Source organism: Lepidochelys olivacea (assembly GCF_965140295.1).
Source record: "Lepidochelys olivacea isolate rLepOli2 genome assembly, chromosome: 1".
In the NCBI taxonomy this organism is placed as follows: domain Eukaryota; kingdom Metazoa; phylum Chordata; order Testudines; family Cheloniidae; genus Lepidochelys; species Lepidochelys olivacea.
The window spans coordinates 308264590-308286458 of NC_140411.1; the positions used below are offsets into that span (position 1 = coordinate 308264590).

General features: G+C 37.5%; 1 protein-coding gene across 2 annotated transcripts in view; it reads right to left on the minus strand.

Moving 5' to 3' along the window:
- The window catches only part of ANKRD26 (ankyrin repeat domain containing 26), a 188923-nt gene that overhangs the window by 65968 nt on the left and 101086 nt on the right, over window positions 1-21869 (minus strand). For both annotated transcript variants that reach the window (XM_084616689.1, XM_084616690.1), the window contains exons 25-31: window positions 20680-20896; window positions 12877-13060; window positions 9800-9946; window positions 6934-7887; window positions 4035-4187; window positions 935-1110; window positions 586-679 (exon numbers count right to left, since the gene is read on the minus strand). In XM_084616689.1, the coding sequence (XP_084472815.1) occupies window positions 586-679; window positions 935-1110; window positions 4035-4187; window positions 6934-7887; window positions 9800-9946; window positions 12877-13060; window positions 20680-20896 (1925 nt within the window). The remainder of the gene's footprint in view (window positions 1-585; window positions 680-934; window positions 1111-4034; window positions 4188-6933; window positions 7888-9799; window positions 9947-12876; window positions 13061-20679; window positions 20897-21869) is intronic.

A 21869-nucleotide genomic window follows, 5' to 3' on the forward strand; every position in this document is an offset into this window, starting at 1 on the left:
TTAGCATCAGCAGACTAGTGCGGAAGTATTTTGTCACCAAAATCCCAAGGGAATTTCCATTTATTAGCTGGTTACATACATATTTTTAACAATTTGCATCTCTAATGAATGTTTGAAAACTTGTCTGATTTAAAGTCAAACATTCACATTAGTAAAAAGAAAAGGAGTACTTGTGGCACCTTAAAGACTAACCAATTTATTTGAGCATGAGCTGTAGCTCACGAAAGCTCATGCTCAAATAAATTGGTTAGTCTCTAAGGTGCCACAAGTACTCCTTTTCTTTTTGCGAATACAGATTAACACGGCTGTTACTCTGAAACCTGTCATTCACATTAGTATTAATAATAAAATATATCATACTGAAACTGATTTAATATATAATGTCAGATGTATAATAATAATACATATAATGCCATTTAAAAGTTCTCAGAAACCAAGTATTTGGCTATATTAGACTGGGATTTTCATAAGAGCGTAACTCCATCAGATCTGAGAATCTATTTCCTTTAGGCTCCTTTGAAAATCCCAGCCTTAATGCATAGATGCAATAAACTCACAAGAAAGTTAAGCCTGTGGGTGACTTACAGAAGCAGAATCCTGCAGGTCTTTCTGAAGTACCTCAATTCTGATTGTTTGCTGTTTGGTTGTAGCTTCCAATCTGGCATTTTCAATTTCTAGTCTTAAAAGCAAATATACTTTTTAATATGTAACAATATAATTTTTCTGGACAAGTCTCTAAATCCACAATAGCACAAAACTTGAAATAGTTTTGAAATAATCATTTACATATGAATTTCATAATCTAAAACTCATTTTAAAATTGTATCTAGTATTTAATTCTGTAATATTTAATTGTGTATTAGCAAAAGTCCTTTTATTTCTGGCCATATTTTAACAATAAAACCTGGTTTCAACATATTGGCAATTTTCTTACCTTTGTATATGTTCTTCCAGTTGTTTTATAGCATTATTTGTTCCAGATGATGCTATTAGAAGGTCTTGCAATTTCTGGGAAGAAGCATTCACTTCTCGTTCCTTACTATCTAATGCATTCTTCAAATCATGAACACGTCGTTCAGACTGAATATATTGATCTTCCGATTCTTGCAGCTGTAAACAAATCAAATTTAAGGTAACTGACGTTTGAAGTGCAAGTATTTAAATCATTATTGAATTTCAGATGAAAATTCAACTTCCTGTACATACACATTTGTTTTAAATAAATCCTTAGTCCCTTTCCTTTCCGTCCAGATGTATGAAAGCCTTGTCCATGCCTTATCTTCTTCCTCAATTACTGCAACACCCTCCATACTGGCCTCACTAGTCCCATATTGCTCCTCTCCAATTTGTCCAAAACAGAGCTGCAAAAATGATTTCTCCTCATCTTATAAGACCACGTCACTCTTTGAATGTCTTCACTTGCTCCTCCTTGCCCACTATATCTTGTTTAAAATTTGGCTCCAGCAAGTATAAGTCAGCCCCAGCTACCCCATTAAAATGGGGTTGTGATCCACTTTGGGGTCCTGACCCACAGTTTGAGAACCGCTGAACTAGATAATATGTTAAGTAAAAGATATATACATGCATCGCTTTGTCCAAGTGAGTTAGTGAGCTTAGTTACTCTAAGACAAATTGTTATCAGGTATGTACCACAGTTATAAAAGAATGTAAATTACTTAAATGTCACTGTGTTTTAGATGCCTAGAAATAATGTTAAGTCAATAAGTGTTTAAAGTGCTGAGACGACAAAAACTACTCATTGTACTACTCTAAACATAAATTGTATGTAGGTGCTGAAAAAGAGATAATGAATACAGCGTATACATTTTTCAGAACACATGGTTTGTGATGTCACAAAATGGACAGCTCCTTAGATAATAGAGAAAAGTGTGAATTGAAGAGTTTATTGTTTCTAATGTAAGAGGTAAACCATTATTAAAGTTACAAGTTACCCGTAGTTATATGTACTGGTGAATAACAATAAAATGAGAAGTGGCTTTGAATCATCAAGTGCACACTTGATGTTAGTAGGGGTGTGTGTGTGTGTGGAAAAAGAATAGGTTTAATTGGGTTCTAGTTTATAACATGAGTTTTGCTTCTCTAAGCATTCAAGAATAGGTTTAGCTTAGAATTATGTGGTAAGATGATTTTAAATTGAATTGACATTTCAGTAGTTAAAGCAATTTAAATTTCTAACTTTAGAATTTTTTTGATTGAACTGTTTTGATAATTGTACAGTATTTGATTTGTATAAAGCTTGTCTGGCAATTTGGCAAAAGACTTGTATTAAGTTTCCATAGTGATACCAAATTATTTCCACAAAATAATACACAAAAAGTTTTATCACTGAGTGATAAAATTTTGTACCTTTCATTTACTGTGATTTGATGTATTACTTCAACAAGTGTAGCATCCTCTGTCAAAGCAATTCACTTAAACCTTGTAAACACTATCCTATAAATATTTTTAGTTTGCTTTCTGTAAACTTATTTTTTTTAAATTCTATTCTGATAACACAAAGTCTTCAGATATGTCAAATGCAGACAATAAAGTTTTCAGGCTCTTTGGCAAAACTCCTCATTTGAATAGTTAATCACATTCCCCCTCTCCTGGGGGAAGGCTGCTAATCAGAGTTACAACATGTGCCTGAGGAATAGCCTACTTCCTCCAAAAAGGGCAACTGCAACCACCACTGGTCCTATCCTCCTCGCCTGCAAAGAAGTCTTTGGAATTGGCTGGAGAGAAGCTCGATTTTAGTACCAATTCACAACTCTTTCTGGCTTCCAGCTCTACGTACACTTCCAAGACTAGAAGGGTGACAAAAAGGATTGAAACTACACTTCCAATCCTGCCCCATTCCGCACCACCACAGCCTGAGGCAGAAGCACAGAGTAAAGGAGTTTCTGATCCTGTTCCCTGCCTCAGTCCTCAGAAGAGGGGGTGAAGAGTTAAGTGTTTTCCTAAAAATAAAGAGGGTGGAGAGAAAATAAAATGCTTGGGATGGCAGAGAGGATGAAATGCTTTGTAGGAGGGGGCTGAAAATTGAATGGTTAGAGGAAAAATGGAGAAAGAAGAGAGGATTGATAAATTCTAGGAGCGGGGAGGACAGAATCAGTTATTTGCAGGTATTCTGAACTGATCAGTTGGAGAACTGCTGCTGCTCCAAAATTCAGTGAATTAATCAGAAATTAATGCATGTTTAATTGATTAGTTAAAATTATTTATCTTGTGTTTTGCACTGTATTTGTCCTAATACTCTCACATTAAATGCCCTACTCTAGTCTTTCTAGTGCACATGCACAGATCTTCTTGCTGCTGCCAATAAAATATGTTGTCCCAATTCTGCTTAAAATGGAGATTAGACTTTCTGCAATGTTTAGAAGAAAAATATAGTAATGAGAAACAACTATTTTTACCTATAGTTAATGAGGTCTGACATCATGCAGAACATTTTTCTTGAATGCTTAGAGAAGCAAAACTCATGTTATAAACTAGAACCCAATCAAACTATTCAATTAATTTACACTTAAAGAAAAAAATGAAAATTTTAAAAGGCCAATTTTGCGTTTCCTCACCCTGCTTCAAGACTTTAGCGTGACCATAATAGTTAAAGTAAAGCTACTATTAGACGACAAAGGACTCCCTCCCTTCATAACATTGAAGTCAAAGGAAAGTGTACAAGTTTAACCACAAGGTGACAGTTGTGACAAAACATCAGTAAAACACTAGCAACAGAAATTACCTTCTGATTTTATCTGACAAAATAAGACACTAGATATACTTGTATTTGAAATGTCATACTATCATAATCTTTAAAATAGACTCCTATTAGAAAGATTCCATTTAGTTTTATGAATTGTGACATTTCGTAATATCTTGCCATTTATAACAAAGTAAATGAAATTAATTCATGAATACAACTGTATTTGATATTATTCTCAAAATAAGCAGAACATGTTATGTTTTTCACTATTTGTAAAATCAATGAACCAACTACGGATTTACTACTATATGAAGTTAATAGACTTGTATACCTTGGTTTTAATCTTGTCTATTTCCTTTTGCAAATGTAGTTTGTCCTCTTCCAGGTCATTGCGATAACGTGTTGTAACTTCAAGTGAAGCTTCTGACATTGATTGCTTTTTAAGAGCATCAGCAAGTTCTTGTTGCAGTTGTCTTACTGTACCCTAATGAAATATTTTCAAGTTAGTATTAATAAAGCTTACAAAAATTAGTATGAAGAGTCCAGATTAGGATCTAAAATATATTTTTTGATTTGTCAGGTTATATATGTCAACTAATACATTCAGAAGGGCATAAAATGGTAAACAATCATGACTGCCAGTGATGCGCCTAAATAGCTGCAGGCTCCCTCCCACCTGACCACTGTTAATCAAAGCCAGTTGGACAGCTGGTGCCAATGAATGCGGATTGCTATTTCTAGAGAGGTTAAATGTTTTAGACTGTTTAGGATGTGTGTTATCTTCTGCTCACGGTCATTAAAAAGAAAGGGTCTTGGTCATTCCAGTGATGTAGGAAAGGCCTTTTACAGAGAGTTTTCATTGTTAAGTCTGGTTTTGTTTTATTTTTTTAAGATATACCAGAATACAGATTTAACCATTTAGGCATAAAAGCCACAATTTGATTGAGTGTATAGTTGGGACATTTAGCATTTAAGAATTTAGTCATTAGCTAGGCCTGCAACATCTTAACATATCTGACCTTCTCAGAGTTTCTGGAATCATAATACATAAAGGTAAATGCAATTTCAGAGCATCAATAATTTCCCAGCAACACTAAACTTAAGGCAGAGATCTACCGAAGAATGAGATCTACCGAAGAATTGCTGACATTCAGGGTTTATTTCCAAAAAGAAAAGAGACAGGAGAAAATGTCTGAAAGAACACTGCCAACTTAAAAATCATAACTCTGTCTGAAAATTTTGTTTCTGATCTTCTTACAAGTAGCACATAAAAAGACAACAACAGAAAGAGATTACAGGAAAAAAATAGTTCCCTCCAAGCTTGTTTGTTTACTTTGGGTGTAGTTCAACCCATTGCGGTTGGCTAGCACATGGCCTCTGCATCACTCAAATTTCAATTCTGAGGGCTTAAATGAGATCTCAGAGGTACATAGACTTGTGCTGGCCCCTACACATAGGTGATTTTCACTCTTGTGCGTTTGCAAGCACTTTAGCTATAGTTCATTTTAGCTGTTTTCCTGTTCAGTCACTCACTCCCTTTCCATTTTTTTGTGTAGTCTCTCATACAGCATCAGAGGAGCAAAAACATGCTTAAATCTCACTGAAAAGCCGAAGTAGGGGAAGCTTGGAGCTATTGTAGTACCTGAAACTAACTCATTTTTGAAGGTGGTGACTAAATTTCAAATTGCCAGCATATCCTCTTCTCCACTCATCTGTCTCTTACCAATTGTCCACCCTTCCGAATTGATTCTTCAATTGATTTCCACCTATGCCCAAATCTAATTTACTCTCTCTTATGTTCAGCCTCCCTTTCTTAATCTGTTGCTTTTCTTAGTTTTCTCCAGTATTCTTCTTTGTCCTTGTCAAGGCTGATTCCCCACTCTGGCACTTCGAGTACAGAAAGTGGGGGCCCACAAGGACTCTAAAAATTAATACTTGCCACTCTAGGCTTGTATTAAACTCCCAAGGTTACAGCTTTTTTCTGACCTTGGATAGGTAGTTGCTGCTACCACCCAAGTGCAGAACCCCTTTGAGATCCCAGGAAGGCACATTTGGGAATTTCTTCCTGTGGGGTACCCTCAAGCCCTTACACCCCACCCCCTTCTGGGGAAGAGCTGAGAAAGAAAAACAACATGTGCATAAACCTCTTAGGACACAAAAATCCAATTCTGTTCTTAAAAAAGGTAAATTTTATTAATAAAAAAGAAAAGAAAATACATCTTGGAACTTAGGCTTTTGCTAGATTTAAAACAAACAAACAACTACAAGGATTAAGTATCAAGAATAGGTTTCCTGAGGTCTAGCTTAAAGGTCAGAAGCAAAACAAAAGCATCTGGGGCTAGCACAGAGGAGTCCACAAGCCATAAAGAAATAAAGAGATAAACCTAATCGCGTCTTCCTAGAAATTTCCTGATCTACTTACATATTTGGGGTTTTAGATGAATAGTTTCTAGGTACGATATTGATGATTTTTCATACCTGGCCCAAGCTTCTCACAGCATAACGGACTCTCCCCAAGAACAACAGACAAACAGACAAAAAGGGAGTCTTGTTTCAATTTTAAAAAGTTCTAGCCTTCCCACATTGGCTCTTTTGGCCAGGTGCCCACTCACTTCCTTTTACCTATGCATAGCAGTGAGACTTTTTAACCCTTTAGAAGTAGAGCACTTAGAGAACAACTACTAAGAGCAATTTTATAGCTGGCTATATATGGCTGGCTGGGTGTCCATAAAATGGAGCTATCCCTTCATTTATCACAGTCCTATTGCCTCACTTATTTCCTACTTCCTCTCTTCTAATCTTTTGCCTCTGTGGCTTTCCTTTGTTCCATGGCACTCCAGTCTAATGCCACCTGGAATTTCTTGAACTGTTTGGAAAGTTTTACTTTCCATTCCATGATGCACAAATACTACTAGGTAAAAACTGAAAGGAGATCACACTTGTAGACAAAGTAGTTTATCCTTGAATAGTCTGAATTTGGAAGTCATTGCTCAAATCTTCCGAGCAGAATACATAGGTGAGGAAAAGCAGAGATGGATTTATTTGCCGCAAGCTATTACTATTCCGAGTACGAAACAGATAAGTGCATTCCCCTGTAAGTAAATTACACAATTATTTTTTCCAACTGGTGTATTTCAAAATTTTACAAGGATAAATTTTAAACTTTGTTATGGGACCTTCAGTGAATAAATGATAAAACTCAAATCACTGTTTGAAGTTTTTATACTTACCTCTCTTTCTACTTTCTCTGTTTCATATTTAAAGACTTGCTCCCTTAAATTATTACATTTTGTGATTAGTTCCTTATTTCTCTCTTCCATCATATGAATTTGCTTTTCAGTATCAGCTCTAAGTTTACTGAATATATCACTAAATCTGTCTTGGACATCACTCACTACTTTTTCTTTGATGATCCCCTTGTTTTGCATATCTTCCAATTGCTGCCGGAGTAAGACGTTTTCACTTTGAAGCTGTGCCAATCGTTCTTGCATAGATTCCTGTTTTACAATATATTTGCTCATTTGATCCTTCTCAGTTTGTCGAGCATAATCAAGTTCCTTTGCCTGACATTGTGCATAACTTAGATCTCTTTGAGCACTTTCTAAAAGCAAAGTTTTTTCTCTAAATGTGTGTGTTACATGATGAAGTTCATTTTCTAGACTGTTAGCTTTAGTTTCGACTTTACTAAGCTGTTGAGACAAGATATTATTGGTGTCTCGCAGATTGGACAGGTCGTGATTGAGCTTGTCTTGCAAACGAAGCCATTCATCACGCTCTCTTTGTAGTGTTCGCTCAACATCAGTTTTTGATTTCCGACAGCATTCAAGTTCTTGAACAGCAGAGTTCAAACGGGAACGGAATGATTCCGTCTCTGTCTCCAGTCTATCTTTATTTTCTTTTGCATGCTCTATTTTGGAAGTTAACATTGCAGATTCTGTCTTTAATACATTCAGCTGTCCATTGTACTGAAAAACTGTTTGTGTCAAAGCCTCCTCATTTAGTTTTAGCTCCTTCCTAAGATCTTCATTTTTTTCTTTCAAGACCTCATTTTCTTCTAAATATTTGGTTTCTTCCTCCTGGTGCCGAATTCTTATTTGATCAAGCTCTAGTCTTAGTATAGCAATTTCATCTTGCAGTTTCTGATTTTTGTGTAAAAGATCCTTTTCTCTCAGATTATCAGGTACCTGAGTAATTGAGAACATATAAACATAGAGGTGAGAGGGGGGAAGGAAGGGAGAAGAGTTACATTTAAAAAAAATGATAACAAACATGCATTTTGATGTTTTCTAATAATCAAGCTTGACTTACTTAAAATAGCTTTATAAACTACAATCTAATTGGCTGAAAAGGCTCTGAACACGTTATCTTTTAGTGAATGAACTCACTGGAACTATAAGATACTATTCAGTAACCAAATCAGTAAGCCACATTTAAGTTTCTTTTTTCCATCAATAATATAAACAAAGCCTTTAAATATTTTAAATCTAAATCCTTTCAAATACATTACCATACATGTACACTTTAGTACAGGCACCACACTATAGGCCCTACACTAAAGAAGGATGTGGAAAAATTGGAAAGAATCCAGTGGAGGGCAACAAAAATGATTAGGGGACTGGAACACATGATTTATGAAGAGAGACTGAGGGAACTGGGATTGTTTAGTCTGCGGAAGAGAAGAATGAAGTGGGATTTGATAGCTGCTTTCAACTATCTGAAAGGGGGTTCCAAAGAGAATGGATCTACACTGTTCTCAGTGGTAGCAGATGACAGAATGAGGAGTAATGGTCTCAAGTTGCGGTGGGGGAGGTTTATGTTGGATATCAGGAAAAACTTTTTCACTAGGAGGGTGGTGAAGCACTGGAATGCATTACCTAGGGAGGTGGTGGAATCTCCTTCCTTTGAACTTTTTAAGGTCAGGCTTGACAAAGCTCTGGCTGGGATGATTTAGTTGGGGATTGGTCCTGCTTTGAGCAGGGGGCTGGACTAGATGACCTCCTGAGGTCCCTTCCAACTCTAATATTCTATGATATGGGGGTGTTTTTATATTCCTTTAAAAATATGGTTTAGGCTTGTTATCCCATTTGCAGAATCAGCAACAGAACCTAGCTCTCCTGATTCATTGTGTTTTAACTTCCCTATTTATTATCTCCTTCTCTGACTTCTATTTGAATATATATCCTACATATTTTAACTTTATGTATTATCTTGGCATTAAAGTGTGGTTTTTTTCCCCACATATCCTTCATTTTCTTTCCCTCTCTCTTTTTTCCCATATTGCTGAAGCTTAGGTATGTAGTCTTCCAATCATCCGAACAGCATAATGTACTCAGATAATAATCAAATAGGAGATGCATATGTAATCTCTTTTGCTCTGGAGACGGATAATTCATCCACTGTACCAAGAATTTTGGGTAGTGTGGTGAGGAAGAAGTACGACCAAAAGTTGGAGTGTTCCTGTCAAACAGCTTCTCACTGTGTCAGCTTCAGGCATGTTAAATGTAATCACATTACTTTGAAGATGAAGTTACACTCTCAAAAGTGACTGTAAAAATGGGGTTCTTGGAGTCCACGTTTGTCTCAAATTTGCTCAATTTACAAATAAACAGCTATTTTTAATAGATGTGTTCTTTCTGCTTTGTCCATCACTGCTAGTAGTAAGAAACTCAAATGGGAACTTTGTTATCTAGTATATCATAGTATTTGAGCCAGAAAAGGATCCAGATCAATCTCCTGCGGCTTCACTGGCTCTGCACTGCTCGCAGGAGTTAAAAGTAATTAAAAAAACAACAGAAAACATTTGAGAATATTGTCAGAAAAATAAGCAGATGACTGAAGTTGAGAAAAGTGTCATTTTTACTTTACAAATTTTCTAAGAGTATTTGGTGGATACTGCCATCCACAACATACCAATTTTAAATCTGGAAGTGAAACAAACAAAGATAGGAATGTTTACAAAACTATATTATTTTCAATATTGTAAATATTCTGGCAAAGGGTGGCATGTTAAGTAATGCAATTAAAAAACATCCTTTGTTTACACTTAATAATGAACACTGTGTAATTTTTCCTTGAACTGGACAGAACACTGCTTACTTCTGAACTTTTAGCTGCAGTTATTTTAGTTTCTTCTTCTATTTCTTTCTGTCTCCAAAGATGGTTGTTCAAAATACCCTCTTGTAGAGCTCTGGCACTCTGCTCTTGAGAGAGCTGTCTCTGGGTTTCATTACGTTCTTCTTCAACCTAACACAAACACATTTTAAATATTTTAATATTAGAAAAATATACTAGATATAGTAATCATTGTCCTTTTCATCATGGCTTCTTCACCCATACATGAAGAGGTTCTGCACATTTGCCTAAAGAACACCTCTTTAAGATATGTCTGCTTCCTTAGGATGTATATAGGATGGAAGCCATTTTATTCTGACCCATATTAGTTCCACATACATTTGCACGAAATCTGTAGAAGTTGAAACTGTTCAGACTAATCTAGTATTTATTCCTACTGAAAGCAAGTCTAATCTAAATGGTAGTTGGTACCAATGAAAACAATTTGGATCTTGTATGTGTAAAAATAGGATGTGTTCTACAAGTGTGGTAGAAGGACCATGCTATTCTTAACATAGTAAGTTTCTCTAGAGAAGACAAGGCCTAAAAGTCACAATGAGGAATTGCTATCATGTTTTGAGGATAAGTTTGTATGCAGGCTGAACTTAAGAATGTTCAATGATAAAGCAGCCTTAATGTTAAATACATTTCAACAATGAAGGTTATAAGTAGGTCAAGGTTAGTGAAAAGATCCATGAGATCATGTGCAGACAGCTGAATGGTACACACTGCATAAACATGACTATTTAAATAGCTTAATCATCGGATTTGAGATACCCAATCCTTTACGATAGAAATCATGATCCTTATTTTATAGTCAGTGCCTCACTGAGTATCAACTACCTACATAAGCCCAATAAAAACTGTTAGAAATAGAGACCATGAATTCATAGCTTTACGATGTTTTGCTTTTTTTTAAAAAAAAGCAGTCAACATTAAGTGAAGACTGACACTAAAATGCAAGTCAGAAACACACAAAAATTCTGTGTGTGTTTTCTGAAAATACGAGAAAAAAAATAAATCAAATGATCTTTTCAACTTAAAGTGATATTCTCAATATTCTTTGTCACAGACTTCTTAAGCTGAACAAATTGGACAATTTTAGACTATTTCTGAAGCTGTACCAAAAAAACAGTCCTCTCTGATGAGCAGGTTACTTTTCATGGAAAACTAATTTGGTACTGAAAATGTACGGAATCTTCAATTAAACAATTTGATCACCTAGTATCACCTAATATCAAATATGGGTAAATGAATTTTCCAGTGTTTGGTATTGAATAAACAATCATTTTGCAAGAATGGACACCCTGCTTCCATTTTAAAAGTTTAAATAACTAGAGCCCTGCAGAGATACAAAATTTGAGTCCACATCCATCCATGATCCGCAGACATGGTCTGCGGATATGAAGCAGATATCTGGAGATTTGCGGGGCTCTATAAATAACACACACAGTTCTCACAGCTAGGATGTTACGAAGGGACACAAAGTTCTTACCATTTTTCGAACCATATTCACAAGGCCTTGTATTTCCTGAGGTGTTTTCCTCTTGAACCCCAGGTCTAATGTAGTTGAAGGAAAATTAATCCCTTTAAGAGCGTTCTCTCTCACCGGAGGAATAGAAAATGATAGAAGAGGGGAAGGAAATCTGCTTTCAAGTCTGCTGGGAACATGTGCTCTACACAAAGGAGTAGAGGCAACAGAGCCTCTAAGAGGAGGACTAGAGAAAGAAGAGATGGGCTCCTGATGAGGCTGAATAACTTTCTTCATTCTACTAATTCTAGATCTGCCAGACCATTTGCTACAATCCACACAGACAGAAGTCAAAAGAAAATTTCCTAGCACGCTACACTCTGAAAATATCCACTTTCGAGCAACACAATTGCAGTCTGCACAAATATTTCTTAAATCCACATTTTTTCAGCTTGTTAAAGATCTTCTATTCCAAATTCCCGAACAAAATACTAAGCTGGAGATAACAGGATTCCAGGATTTATAAAAGAAAATACAAGGCCCGGGGAACTTGGCAGAGTATCCTGGAGTGAGACAAAAATCTTCCTTAATTTCTTGATGTTTGTTCATAAGTTCTACCTCTCATACTGACAGTATGAGAGGGATGAAAAATAGGCAGGTATTTTATCTATTCTTAAAATTGAACTCAGACAGGCAAATATGGCAAATTTAAAATAAAATCAGTAAACTAACAATGTTCCTCTACTTAATTTTACCAATTTGTAATCAATTTATTATGGAAAAATAAAAATAACGATACATCCATATCTGCATCCATCTCTCTTGCTGTGTTCATCTGACATCACAAAACACTAGAGCTTTGCTTTCATGGCTAATTATGATGTCACTAAAAATTTTCTCCACACCTGCCTATCTTTATTACTCAATTTCTTGTTTGTTCTCAATCATAAGGTTACAAAGGAACAAGATACACATTTGTCATTCCTCTAAATTCAATGAAGCAGGGTGAAATGACAAATATTTTTTGTCAAGAACCTAAAAAGAACAATGATCAGACATTTATCTTCTTCACTTTAGAGAGTCCATAAGAAGATGAAGAAGTTCTTCGAGTTTACCACCCTGGCATATCCACATTTTTGAACATGGCTTAGTGCCACAAGCTCAATAGCATCTGGAAAGCAGTGACCATTAGGGGTCTGAATAAGCCTCCCCACAGATCAGGATTGTTGTCAGATAACAGAAACTGAGGGTTGCTGGGACTACAATCCCTTTTATGCCTATATTCAACAAACAATATGATCAGTCTGAGAAAAAGAAAAAACAACATGGGGTATATCTGTAGAAGCAGCATATTCTGAGATTGCATATGCTACTGAGTGCTGGAATCTGCAGAGCCAGCTCTTGAAAGAGAATTATAGTTTCATGAGCATGTATGTAGAGAATTATATACTGCCATTGTATGTTTGACAATTTTTTAAAACCCATTTTTAAAAACATATTAGAACAACACATCTGAATTAAAACAAATTGGAAAAAAATTTACAAGAAAATTGTGTTGAATTACATATTTTAAGATTTAATAAATAATAACCTGTTTCAAGTGATTTCTCAATGTTCTCAACTCCATTTCTAGACTCCTTTGGGTTAGCTCAAGCTGTTGTTTCTCCTCCATCTCTTTACAGTACTGATCTTCTTTCTTTCTAAGAAGTTCTCTGTTTTTGTCATACAGCATTTCTATACTCAATCTCTTTTCTTCTTCTTGTTTCAAAGTAAACCTGGTATTTAACACAACATTATTTTAAAATCAAACCCCTGGAACATGCTTGCACCCATCATGATTTTCAACTGTTGATATTTCAGCCCACTTAAAAAATTGGTAAAGAGAAATTTTCCACAGTATGTAGCCTGAAGACCAAACAAACAGAAGAAGCACATTTTTAAAATCCCTACCACCTTCAATTCTTATCGTGTGGCTCTGAAACGGACTTTTAAAGAAAATCGTAACCTCATTCAGAGGTGCCAGCTGTACAAAAGTTTTGATGAAGATACATAACACACAAACTCACTAAAACAACACAATATTTGGTTATAAAGTTATAAAAGGTAAAGTTGTAAAACACATTTCCTTACATAATGAACACAATGCCTTACTTAAAATTAAATACATACTTTGATTATCTTCAATGCCATAAGGGCCAAATCCTATATCTTATCCCAAACCATGGAAGTGGGAAAGGAAGGGCTTCTCCCTGCCCCCTTCCAAAAAGGTACTATCCAAAATGTTGAGTCATTCTACAGTAATATGGAACAAAGCATATTAAAACAGAGCAATTAACATAGAAATAAAACATATGGCCAGATTCCCAAGCTAGTGTAAATCAGTGGTGCTATGACAATTTACTATAGTTGAAGATATGGGCCAATGAATCTAAATAAGGTAAAACTTGGCAGCTACTTTAAACTAAATATCTTTACTCTGAACCTGTAATATTCACTAGTAATTCCAAATAATAAGTATAGGTAATACTACCAGTAAAGTAAGTGTCTAAGGCAAAACTGGCAAGATTTTAAACATGGCTTTTGTACAAATAAACTGACTGAACACCTTGTAGTAATTAAGCAGAATGTTTTCTCCTCTGCAAGGGTTTTTTTCCATAATGGAGTGTACTTAAAGAATGAAGCCAATAATCTAAAATAAGTTTAGAAAAGTCTTGCTAGTTAATCAGCATAAGCTTCAAGCTTAATGTGATAAAAATGACAAGCATTTTTTTAAATGCATGAAACTGAACCTTAAGGTTTAATTTTTAGGTTAACAGAGAATGAAGGCCTTAAGGAGAGTTTAGCAATTTTATTTTTTTCTTTTCTGATAACTGAATCCAATTATCTATAAGTGTAGAGACAGTGAACAATGAAAAACACAATGCATGGTATGTTTCCTTGTTCCCATGACATGAATAATAAAGCATTTGAGTATTGGGTGACCTTTTAGATATTTTGACCAATATCACAGATCATATAGACAACAAGGAAAATCTGATTGTATACAAGGAAATGGCTGGTTTAAAATCCTGCTAAACATTTTCCAAGTATTTGTAACTACTAATGTACGAGTGATTCATATTTCAGAGTCTGAACTCCAAACTTTACGAATAGTAAGGAAGACAAAGTGTCCCATTATGAAAAACACTGACATGTAACATATGAATCTGAATTTCAAAGATAAAGGGTTCAATGCCATACTTACTGTAACTCTGCAAGATTATAGCTGCTCATGAGTGCAGAGCTGATATTCATTTAGTTGTAATTTTATTTAAAAAAAAACAACATTCAAATATTTGTTATGAAAATAAACAGCGTGTAAGGATTTGGTAAATAGAAAAGAAAAACAAAAGTATGCCAAATTTGGGATCAAACTGAAGTGTCCTTTTAAATACTAATACTTATTTGTTACACAAAAATCAACTTCTAAAAACAGTCTATTAATGTAAACAGTAACAAAACAAAATTACTACCCCCCCCCCCAAAAAAAACAAAAACACCATACTATTGAGATGTATAGTCAAGAGATACTGCTCAGGTGGAAGCCCAAAGTTTGATCTTCCTTAACGGTGGCGTTCATCTAAAAAAGGAGTATCTGCCCTCTGTCTCAAAACTTGCTTGTTTCCATCAGCCTTTCAGCACTGAACCCAACCCTGGCCTTCATTCTAGACATTACCCACAGTTCCTAATACCATATGTTAAACTAAAAAGTTGCAAAGATCACTAACATTAACATTAAGAACAACTCATGAGCTTTCATCATTATAAATGAAGGTTACTTTCTTGTAACCGGAGTTCTTTGAGATGGCTCTGCACATTCCCACTTAAGGTATTGAGCCACCTAGAGGTGCTTAATGGTAGAACCTTTGCCAAATGGCATCTGTTAGAGTGCTCATGTGCCCCTCAGCATCTCCAAATGGTCTGAGAGTGAGGCTATATAAGGTGCACAGAGTCCTCTATCAACTCAGTTCCTTTCACCACTGACACAGAGAAAAGAACAAAACAACTGTGAGAAAGAGGGTGAGAAGTGTAAATATATAGATTTCAGAGTAGCAGCCATGTTACTCTGTATTCGCAAAAAGAAAAGGAGTACTTGTGACACCTTAGAGACTAACAAATTTATTTGAGCATAAGCTTTCGTGAGCTACAGCTCACCTCATCAGATGCCTCCGATGAAGTGAGCTGTAGCTCACGAAAGCTTATGCTCAAATAAATTTGAATATATAGAGCCATTTTGAAGCACTCTGGTTACAAGTAAGTAACCTTCATTTCTTCTTTGAGTGGCTGTGGATATTCCAATTTATGAATAATTTGTTAAGCAGTGCTGAAAATAACATGAAGCCGGGAAACGTAGTCCTAATTGAATAGAGAATGAAGCACTGTTCTATTAAATCTAGCATCATTCCCTGAAGCCAAATATAGAGCATAATGTTTTGTAAAGTGTGCATAGAACTCCAGGTTGCAGTCCTGCAAATCTCAGCAAAAGGGAATTATTTAAGATAAGCAAAAAACACTGCCACAGATCTACTGGAATGAGATCACAGGTACAGGAGTTTTTGCTAATGTGTAACATTCAACAATACATTGGTTAGTCCATCTAGAAATAGTCTGGTGAGACACAGTATGACCCATGTGATTTTTACCACAAGGGATGAACAATCTAAATGGTTTTTGAAAACTTTTAGTTCTATCTAAATAATATTCAAGAACTCTTCTTGCATCTAACGTATTTAAAACAGATTTCCCCTTATTTGTACGCAGTCTTGGAAGAAATAGCAGCACAGTAATTGTCTGATTGGTGTGAAATTCAGAAAACTACTTTTAGCAAAAACCTAGGATCACGTCTAAGAAACACTTTGTCTTTATGAAAAGACATAAATGGTAAATCAGCCATCAAGGCATTTAATTCACTAACCCTTCTGGCTGACATTATGGAAATAATGAATGCCATCTTTAGAGACAGATGATACAAAAACCACTCAGCCAAGGGTTCAGAGTGTAGATAAAACCAAATTAAGATCCCAAGGAGGGACAGGATACCTCAAAGTGGGATACATTTTAGATAATCCCTTCTTAACTTTTTAACCATATTATGCACAAACAGTGATCTCAAATGGTAAGCTGAGATAGCTGCCAACTGAACTTTTAAATATAACCCCTTAGTCTTTAAGTACATTAAATATTCTGAAATACAAGGAACAGAAGCTGAAACAAGGGAATCAGATTTTCACCACATGAAATAGCAGCCTTCAACAGCCAATCATCTCAATATGGGTAAACAAAAATACCTTGCTTTCTCAAATGAGCCTAGAGACACTTTGTACATATACTCTTGGTGTTGTGGACAGGTCAAATGGGACCACCTTGTACTGAAAATGCTGTCCCGCTGCCATGAAACAGATACTTTCTATGACTGTGTCTGATAGAAATATGAAAGTATGCATCTTTTAAATCTAGACTTGCAAACCAATCCATAGTTGAAAGTGAAGGGATTATGGAGGCCAAAGTTAACATACAGAAGAACCAAAACTCACAAATATATTTCATCAGGTTTACTGAAAAGACCATCCCATTCGAAGGGGAGATCTTCCATCTTAATTCCAGTATCCAGAACCAGAGAAGAGGACGAAAGCCTGGAGAGAGTACTTTGACACATTCTGATCTTCCATTAGGATTGCATTTGCCAATCTCCTTTTGTCATCTGACAAACCCTTCACAAACAATGGCATCTTTTCCAGCAGGTGGAATTAATAGCTGGTCATAACTGCTTGATAATTTGCCATCCTACTACCAAGAGAGGAAGAGAACAACACCTTTCTCTGTAGAGACTCTATCATTAGGAGTGGAATATGCTTGTCCAGACCTCAACCTGCTACTAACAGCAGCCACCACCAGTGATTTAGGTATAGGATGTGTGTTAAAATATGAAAATCTTTCTAAGGGTATCTGATATAATTTGTCTGCCTTCTTGTAAACAGGCTGGCAAGAGGCAGGAATGGACCAAATAGTCTTAGCCAGCTGCAGCAGACAATGAAGAACTGGCAATGACATGCCACTTTTGGAGATAGGCACAAAAATGTTGAACACTGGATGGAATGTTTCCTCCACAGCTACTGAAGGTAACGTCAAAGTGGATGCCATGCGATCCACCAGGCCATGAACGGCAGAGTCCTCAGAAAGGGAAGTGGCGCAAGCCATTCCCACAAACTCATCTGGTGATAAATCAGGATCATAGTCTGTGTCAGCATGCTCATGTTCAAAAAGAGGAGCTATTTCCTCATTTTCTTCAGACAGAATTTCAGGTACCACTGTCTGTGATGCAGACAGATCCGGTGGAACCAGATCTGAGGATTTCTCCACCACCAAATTCTTTACAAAGGAAACATCATCTCTCCATTCATAAAGAAGACAACTGAAAAATTTCTGCAGCCTCACCCAATAAGGCCCTGGAGCCCAGGACTGTCGTTTCTCCAGCAACTGGGTTCCAAGAATATACTTGTAAGAGGAGGAGCCAGGAAGAAACAAGTCTCTTTATTCTTCCTCTATCCTCCTGTAAACACAGATTTGGCCTCAGATACAGAACAGAGTGCACCAGAGACAGCAACAGATCTGGAGGATGGAGAGAAAACTGTTTGTGGAGATTCTGTAAGAATCTTAGGAGGAGGAGGTATAGGTGAATCAGGAGAAAGACCAACAATCTCCTCTGTTCTTCCCCCCCCTTTTTTTTTTTAAGTGAAGACAATGCAGACCTTGGAATCGACGAAGCCTGTCTCTTCTTGAAGACTCTTACATCTAGATCTGAGGAACGCTTGGAAGTTGAATGGTATACATCAGCCACAAAAGTAAAAGTCTTCTTTGGATCCGAAGATGGACTTGGAACCAGAGCAGATGTCAAAGCCAGAGCTGAAGATCTGAGCAGCACAGGATCCAGTGAAACACTCAGGTCTACTCCATTGGTCCTTGAAGCTGAAGCTAGAACTGGCCTGGGTTTCAGAGCCGTAGCCATAGAGGCCCTGTCAGAATCAGATGGATCCGATAAAAATGACACAAGAGATCTGTCACTGCTAACTGTGCTTGTCTTCACCCTTGCTTTCTTCCTTACAACTGACACAGCCGGAACAGAGTTCCTGGAGCCCTTAAGGTTCTTCAGTTTGCTGGAGGAAGTCATGGAAGCCAAGACTGGCCTCTTAGACCTTGGATCCAACAAGATTTTGCAACTGGATGGTTTGGCCTCAGGAGGCTCCTTAAGGAGAAGCAGTTGTAATCTGTTGTGCCTCTCATCGTGCACTCTGGGCATGAAGTTCAGCAGATGGAACACCCAGAAGGAAAAAAGTTGTCTCACAAGCATTTCAGGCACCGAATGTGGTCATCTGATGCTGGGAAGACAGCTGGGCTTGAAACCCAGCTTCTTTCTCTTCGGTTCCACCACAATCCAGAACTGAAATATTAACTAACTATACTTCTATATGGAGGGGTGGGGGGGACACAACAGGGTATTGGATGGGTGGGGCTCGGCGGGGGGCTCTAGTTCTGGATGCAGGGGGTGAGCCTTGGTGGGATAGGGATTCAAGTGCAGGGAGGGTGGCTCGATGGGGCGGGGGGCTCAGTGGAATAGGTTCTCTGTATGTGTGAGTCTGAATGCAAGGGGATTGTGCAGACATGGGAGCAGCTCCCCATACAGTGACCCCTTCTCCTTGTGACCGAGGAGTAATGTGGTCAGGAAGTGCGGGAGGGATGTGGCCTTTCCTGGGGTGGGTCTGATTTGGCCCCAGCTGCTCCAGAGGAAGAGAAAGTTCCAGTCCCCCCACCCCCAGCAGCTGAGCCAGGTGCAGAATTCCAATTCTCCCAAGAGTAATTCACTCTGTCACTCACCTGGGCTGTACACTGTGAAAGCAGCTGAGCCACCTGGTTCTCCTGGGTCACTGCTTTCCTGACCTCCCCTTACACAGATCATGAAGGCGAAACTTACCTGCTAGCAGAGAACACGTGGCTGAACTCCCTCAACATTCCTCTGTGCCCCCTTAAGGGGATGAGGGAGAGGGGGGACAAGCAGCAATGCCAGGCGCTCTATGCCTGCTGGTCAATTTCCCCACGTGGGCTGTGCAGTGAGTCAACAGGAGCTGCTCCCTTATATCCCTGCCCTCCCCTTATACAACCTACATGGGCAAACTGACTGGCAAACACAGAGTGCCTTGTGTCGCCGCTCACCCCCTGCCCCCCAATGTTCTTTCGCGGGGAGGAAGCAGGGCTAAGGAAGAAATCTGTATGCTCCCCCCATGCATCCCCTCTGCGACATATTCAGTTCGGGGGGGGCAATGCTTCCCCCTCCCACAAAATCCCTGCTTATGGTTATCACTAAACAATTATCAAGATACTAAGAACTGGAGAAAACCCAGGCCTGAACAGACTGGAGTGATTCATTTTTGTCTGCCACAGCAATTCGAAGGAACTGAGGTGGTAGGGGGCACCTGTGCCCCCTTATAAAGCCTCACCCTCAGAATGTTTGGAAACACTGAGGGGAAGACTAGGAGATGGTGTGCAAGGACTCTAACAGGCACTGCTTTGAGAAAGTTCTGCCATTAGGCTCCACTAGGCAGTGCAATACCCATAAGTGGAAATAGCAGAGCTACTCAAAGAACCCTCATTTTTCCATACTCTCTCCATCTCCTTTTTGTTTGCCATCATTCTTTGGGGCACGAATTTGTCACATTATTTGTCTGTAAAGCACTGTGTGTACTCATGATCCTATGTAAAAAATGTCTAGAAAGTCCTAATTTTGTAAATAAGCAACTTGTTTCTGAAGATTGGAAAAACAACAGCCTGGAACAGATCTTACTTAGAGACTCTACCAACAGCATATCACCACACAGTCTCTTTCATATAAGGTGTACACTGGATTGTTTATGGTTAGTGTGACAGAGGTTACAAGGGTAGTTCTCACCATGGCAGCCAAGAAGGGGGAAACTGTATGGAGCGAGATTTACCTGAGCAAGAGATAGCAAAAGGCAGCAAAAGGGCAGCTGTGCTCTATTCCTTACTTTATCCCCAAGTAAATCACTCCCTCCCTTTCCATGTTACAACAATTAGCTGAAAAAAAGATTGCATGAAAAATATCTGGCAGGTAGACTTTCCAGGCAAAACTACTATTGAACAGTAAGCTTTTGACCAAACAATTTTGAGCTTGATGCTGTAAAGTGCTGAGAACTAGCTCAATCCAGCAAAATACTTAAGAATGTACTTAACACTGAAAAGCATGTTAATCGTCCAATTGACTTTAATTCCAGCATCCCTTTTGTTATTTGCATTCAGACAAAGTAACCTGGTAAAATGCTTATTAGAATTTAAGATTCCGTACTTGAGACTGCTGACATCGCTTTCCCATTCCACTTTTTGGTGATCCAGCCTGGATTTCAATTCTCTGGTCTCTTCCAATACTGCTTGTAGCTCTTTCTTTTCATTCTCCAGCTTTCTTACTTTTCCCAAAAGCTGTGTATAGCGGCCCTTTTCACGTTCTATTAATCGTTCATATCCATGAAGTAAGTTCTGAATTTTCAAGAGACTAATAGAATCTGCTTTGTGAAGAAAATCAACAATGTAAAGATATGTGCAGATTTCAATTTGCAAAAAAACCAAAAGCACTTCAGATTGCTTTAATTTTCTATACTGTATCTGGAAACAAATGTAAATGTCTCTTTCAGTACTATTCAAAATCCAATATAACAAACATAACAAATGCTTGCATAGTACTTGCTTGCAGATTTCTTTTGCATCTCTGTCGAAGAAGAAATATTTTCTAAAAATACTTCTGTTCACTGTATAATTTATGTAAAATATATAAACTATCATTTACATTAGAAGTGCAATGTTAAAATTTTATTTTTATTTTTATTTCATTATGCGAAGTACAAACCAGATTATACACACACATATTCTGTGTGCGTGTGTGAACATAAAACATTTTATACCTCCAGTGATTGTGATTGCATGTCCAATTCAGTAACTTCTATATACTACAAAATGCATGCTTCTACAGTGAGGAGGCAATTTTCAAAGGCATAAAGAGGAATTGGGCACCTAACTGTCTTTTACGCCTTTGAGAATCTCCGCTTGCAATACCCGATAAAGAAATTTTGTGGCATGTTAAGTGGTCATCGCTTGTTCTAAGTAAAGATACTGTAAAGATCTGTAAAGAGTAAAGATTATACAGTAAAGCTACATCACTTCTGTGCAAAATGGAGACAGATATTAAGTTTGATCTCTACTTCCCCTGACAAAGGTATTACAGAGGCCACATACCTAGCTCTGGGGGTGGGATAAAGGAGCCCTTTGCAGCTGCAATACCGGATACCATAGTCTCTTTAAATGCCAATGCTAATAGATTCTGTAGTGTCTGGCTGCTGCTTGTGGAAGCTAGACAAATAATGGGGGGAGGGGAAGGGGGGCAGGAAAATATCTAGCTAAAGCTCAGCAAATCTACAGAGAATGGGGAGGAGATTCTGTGGCATCTCTATAGCTTTGTCTCCACTGCAATTAAAACACTGCGAC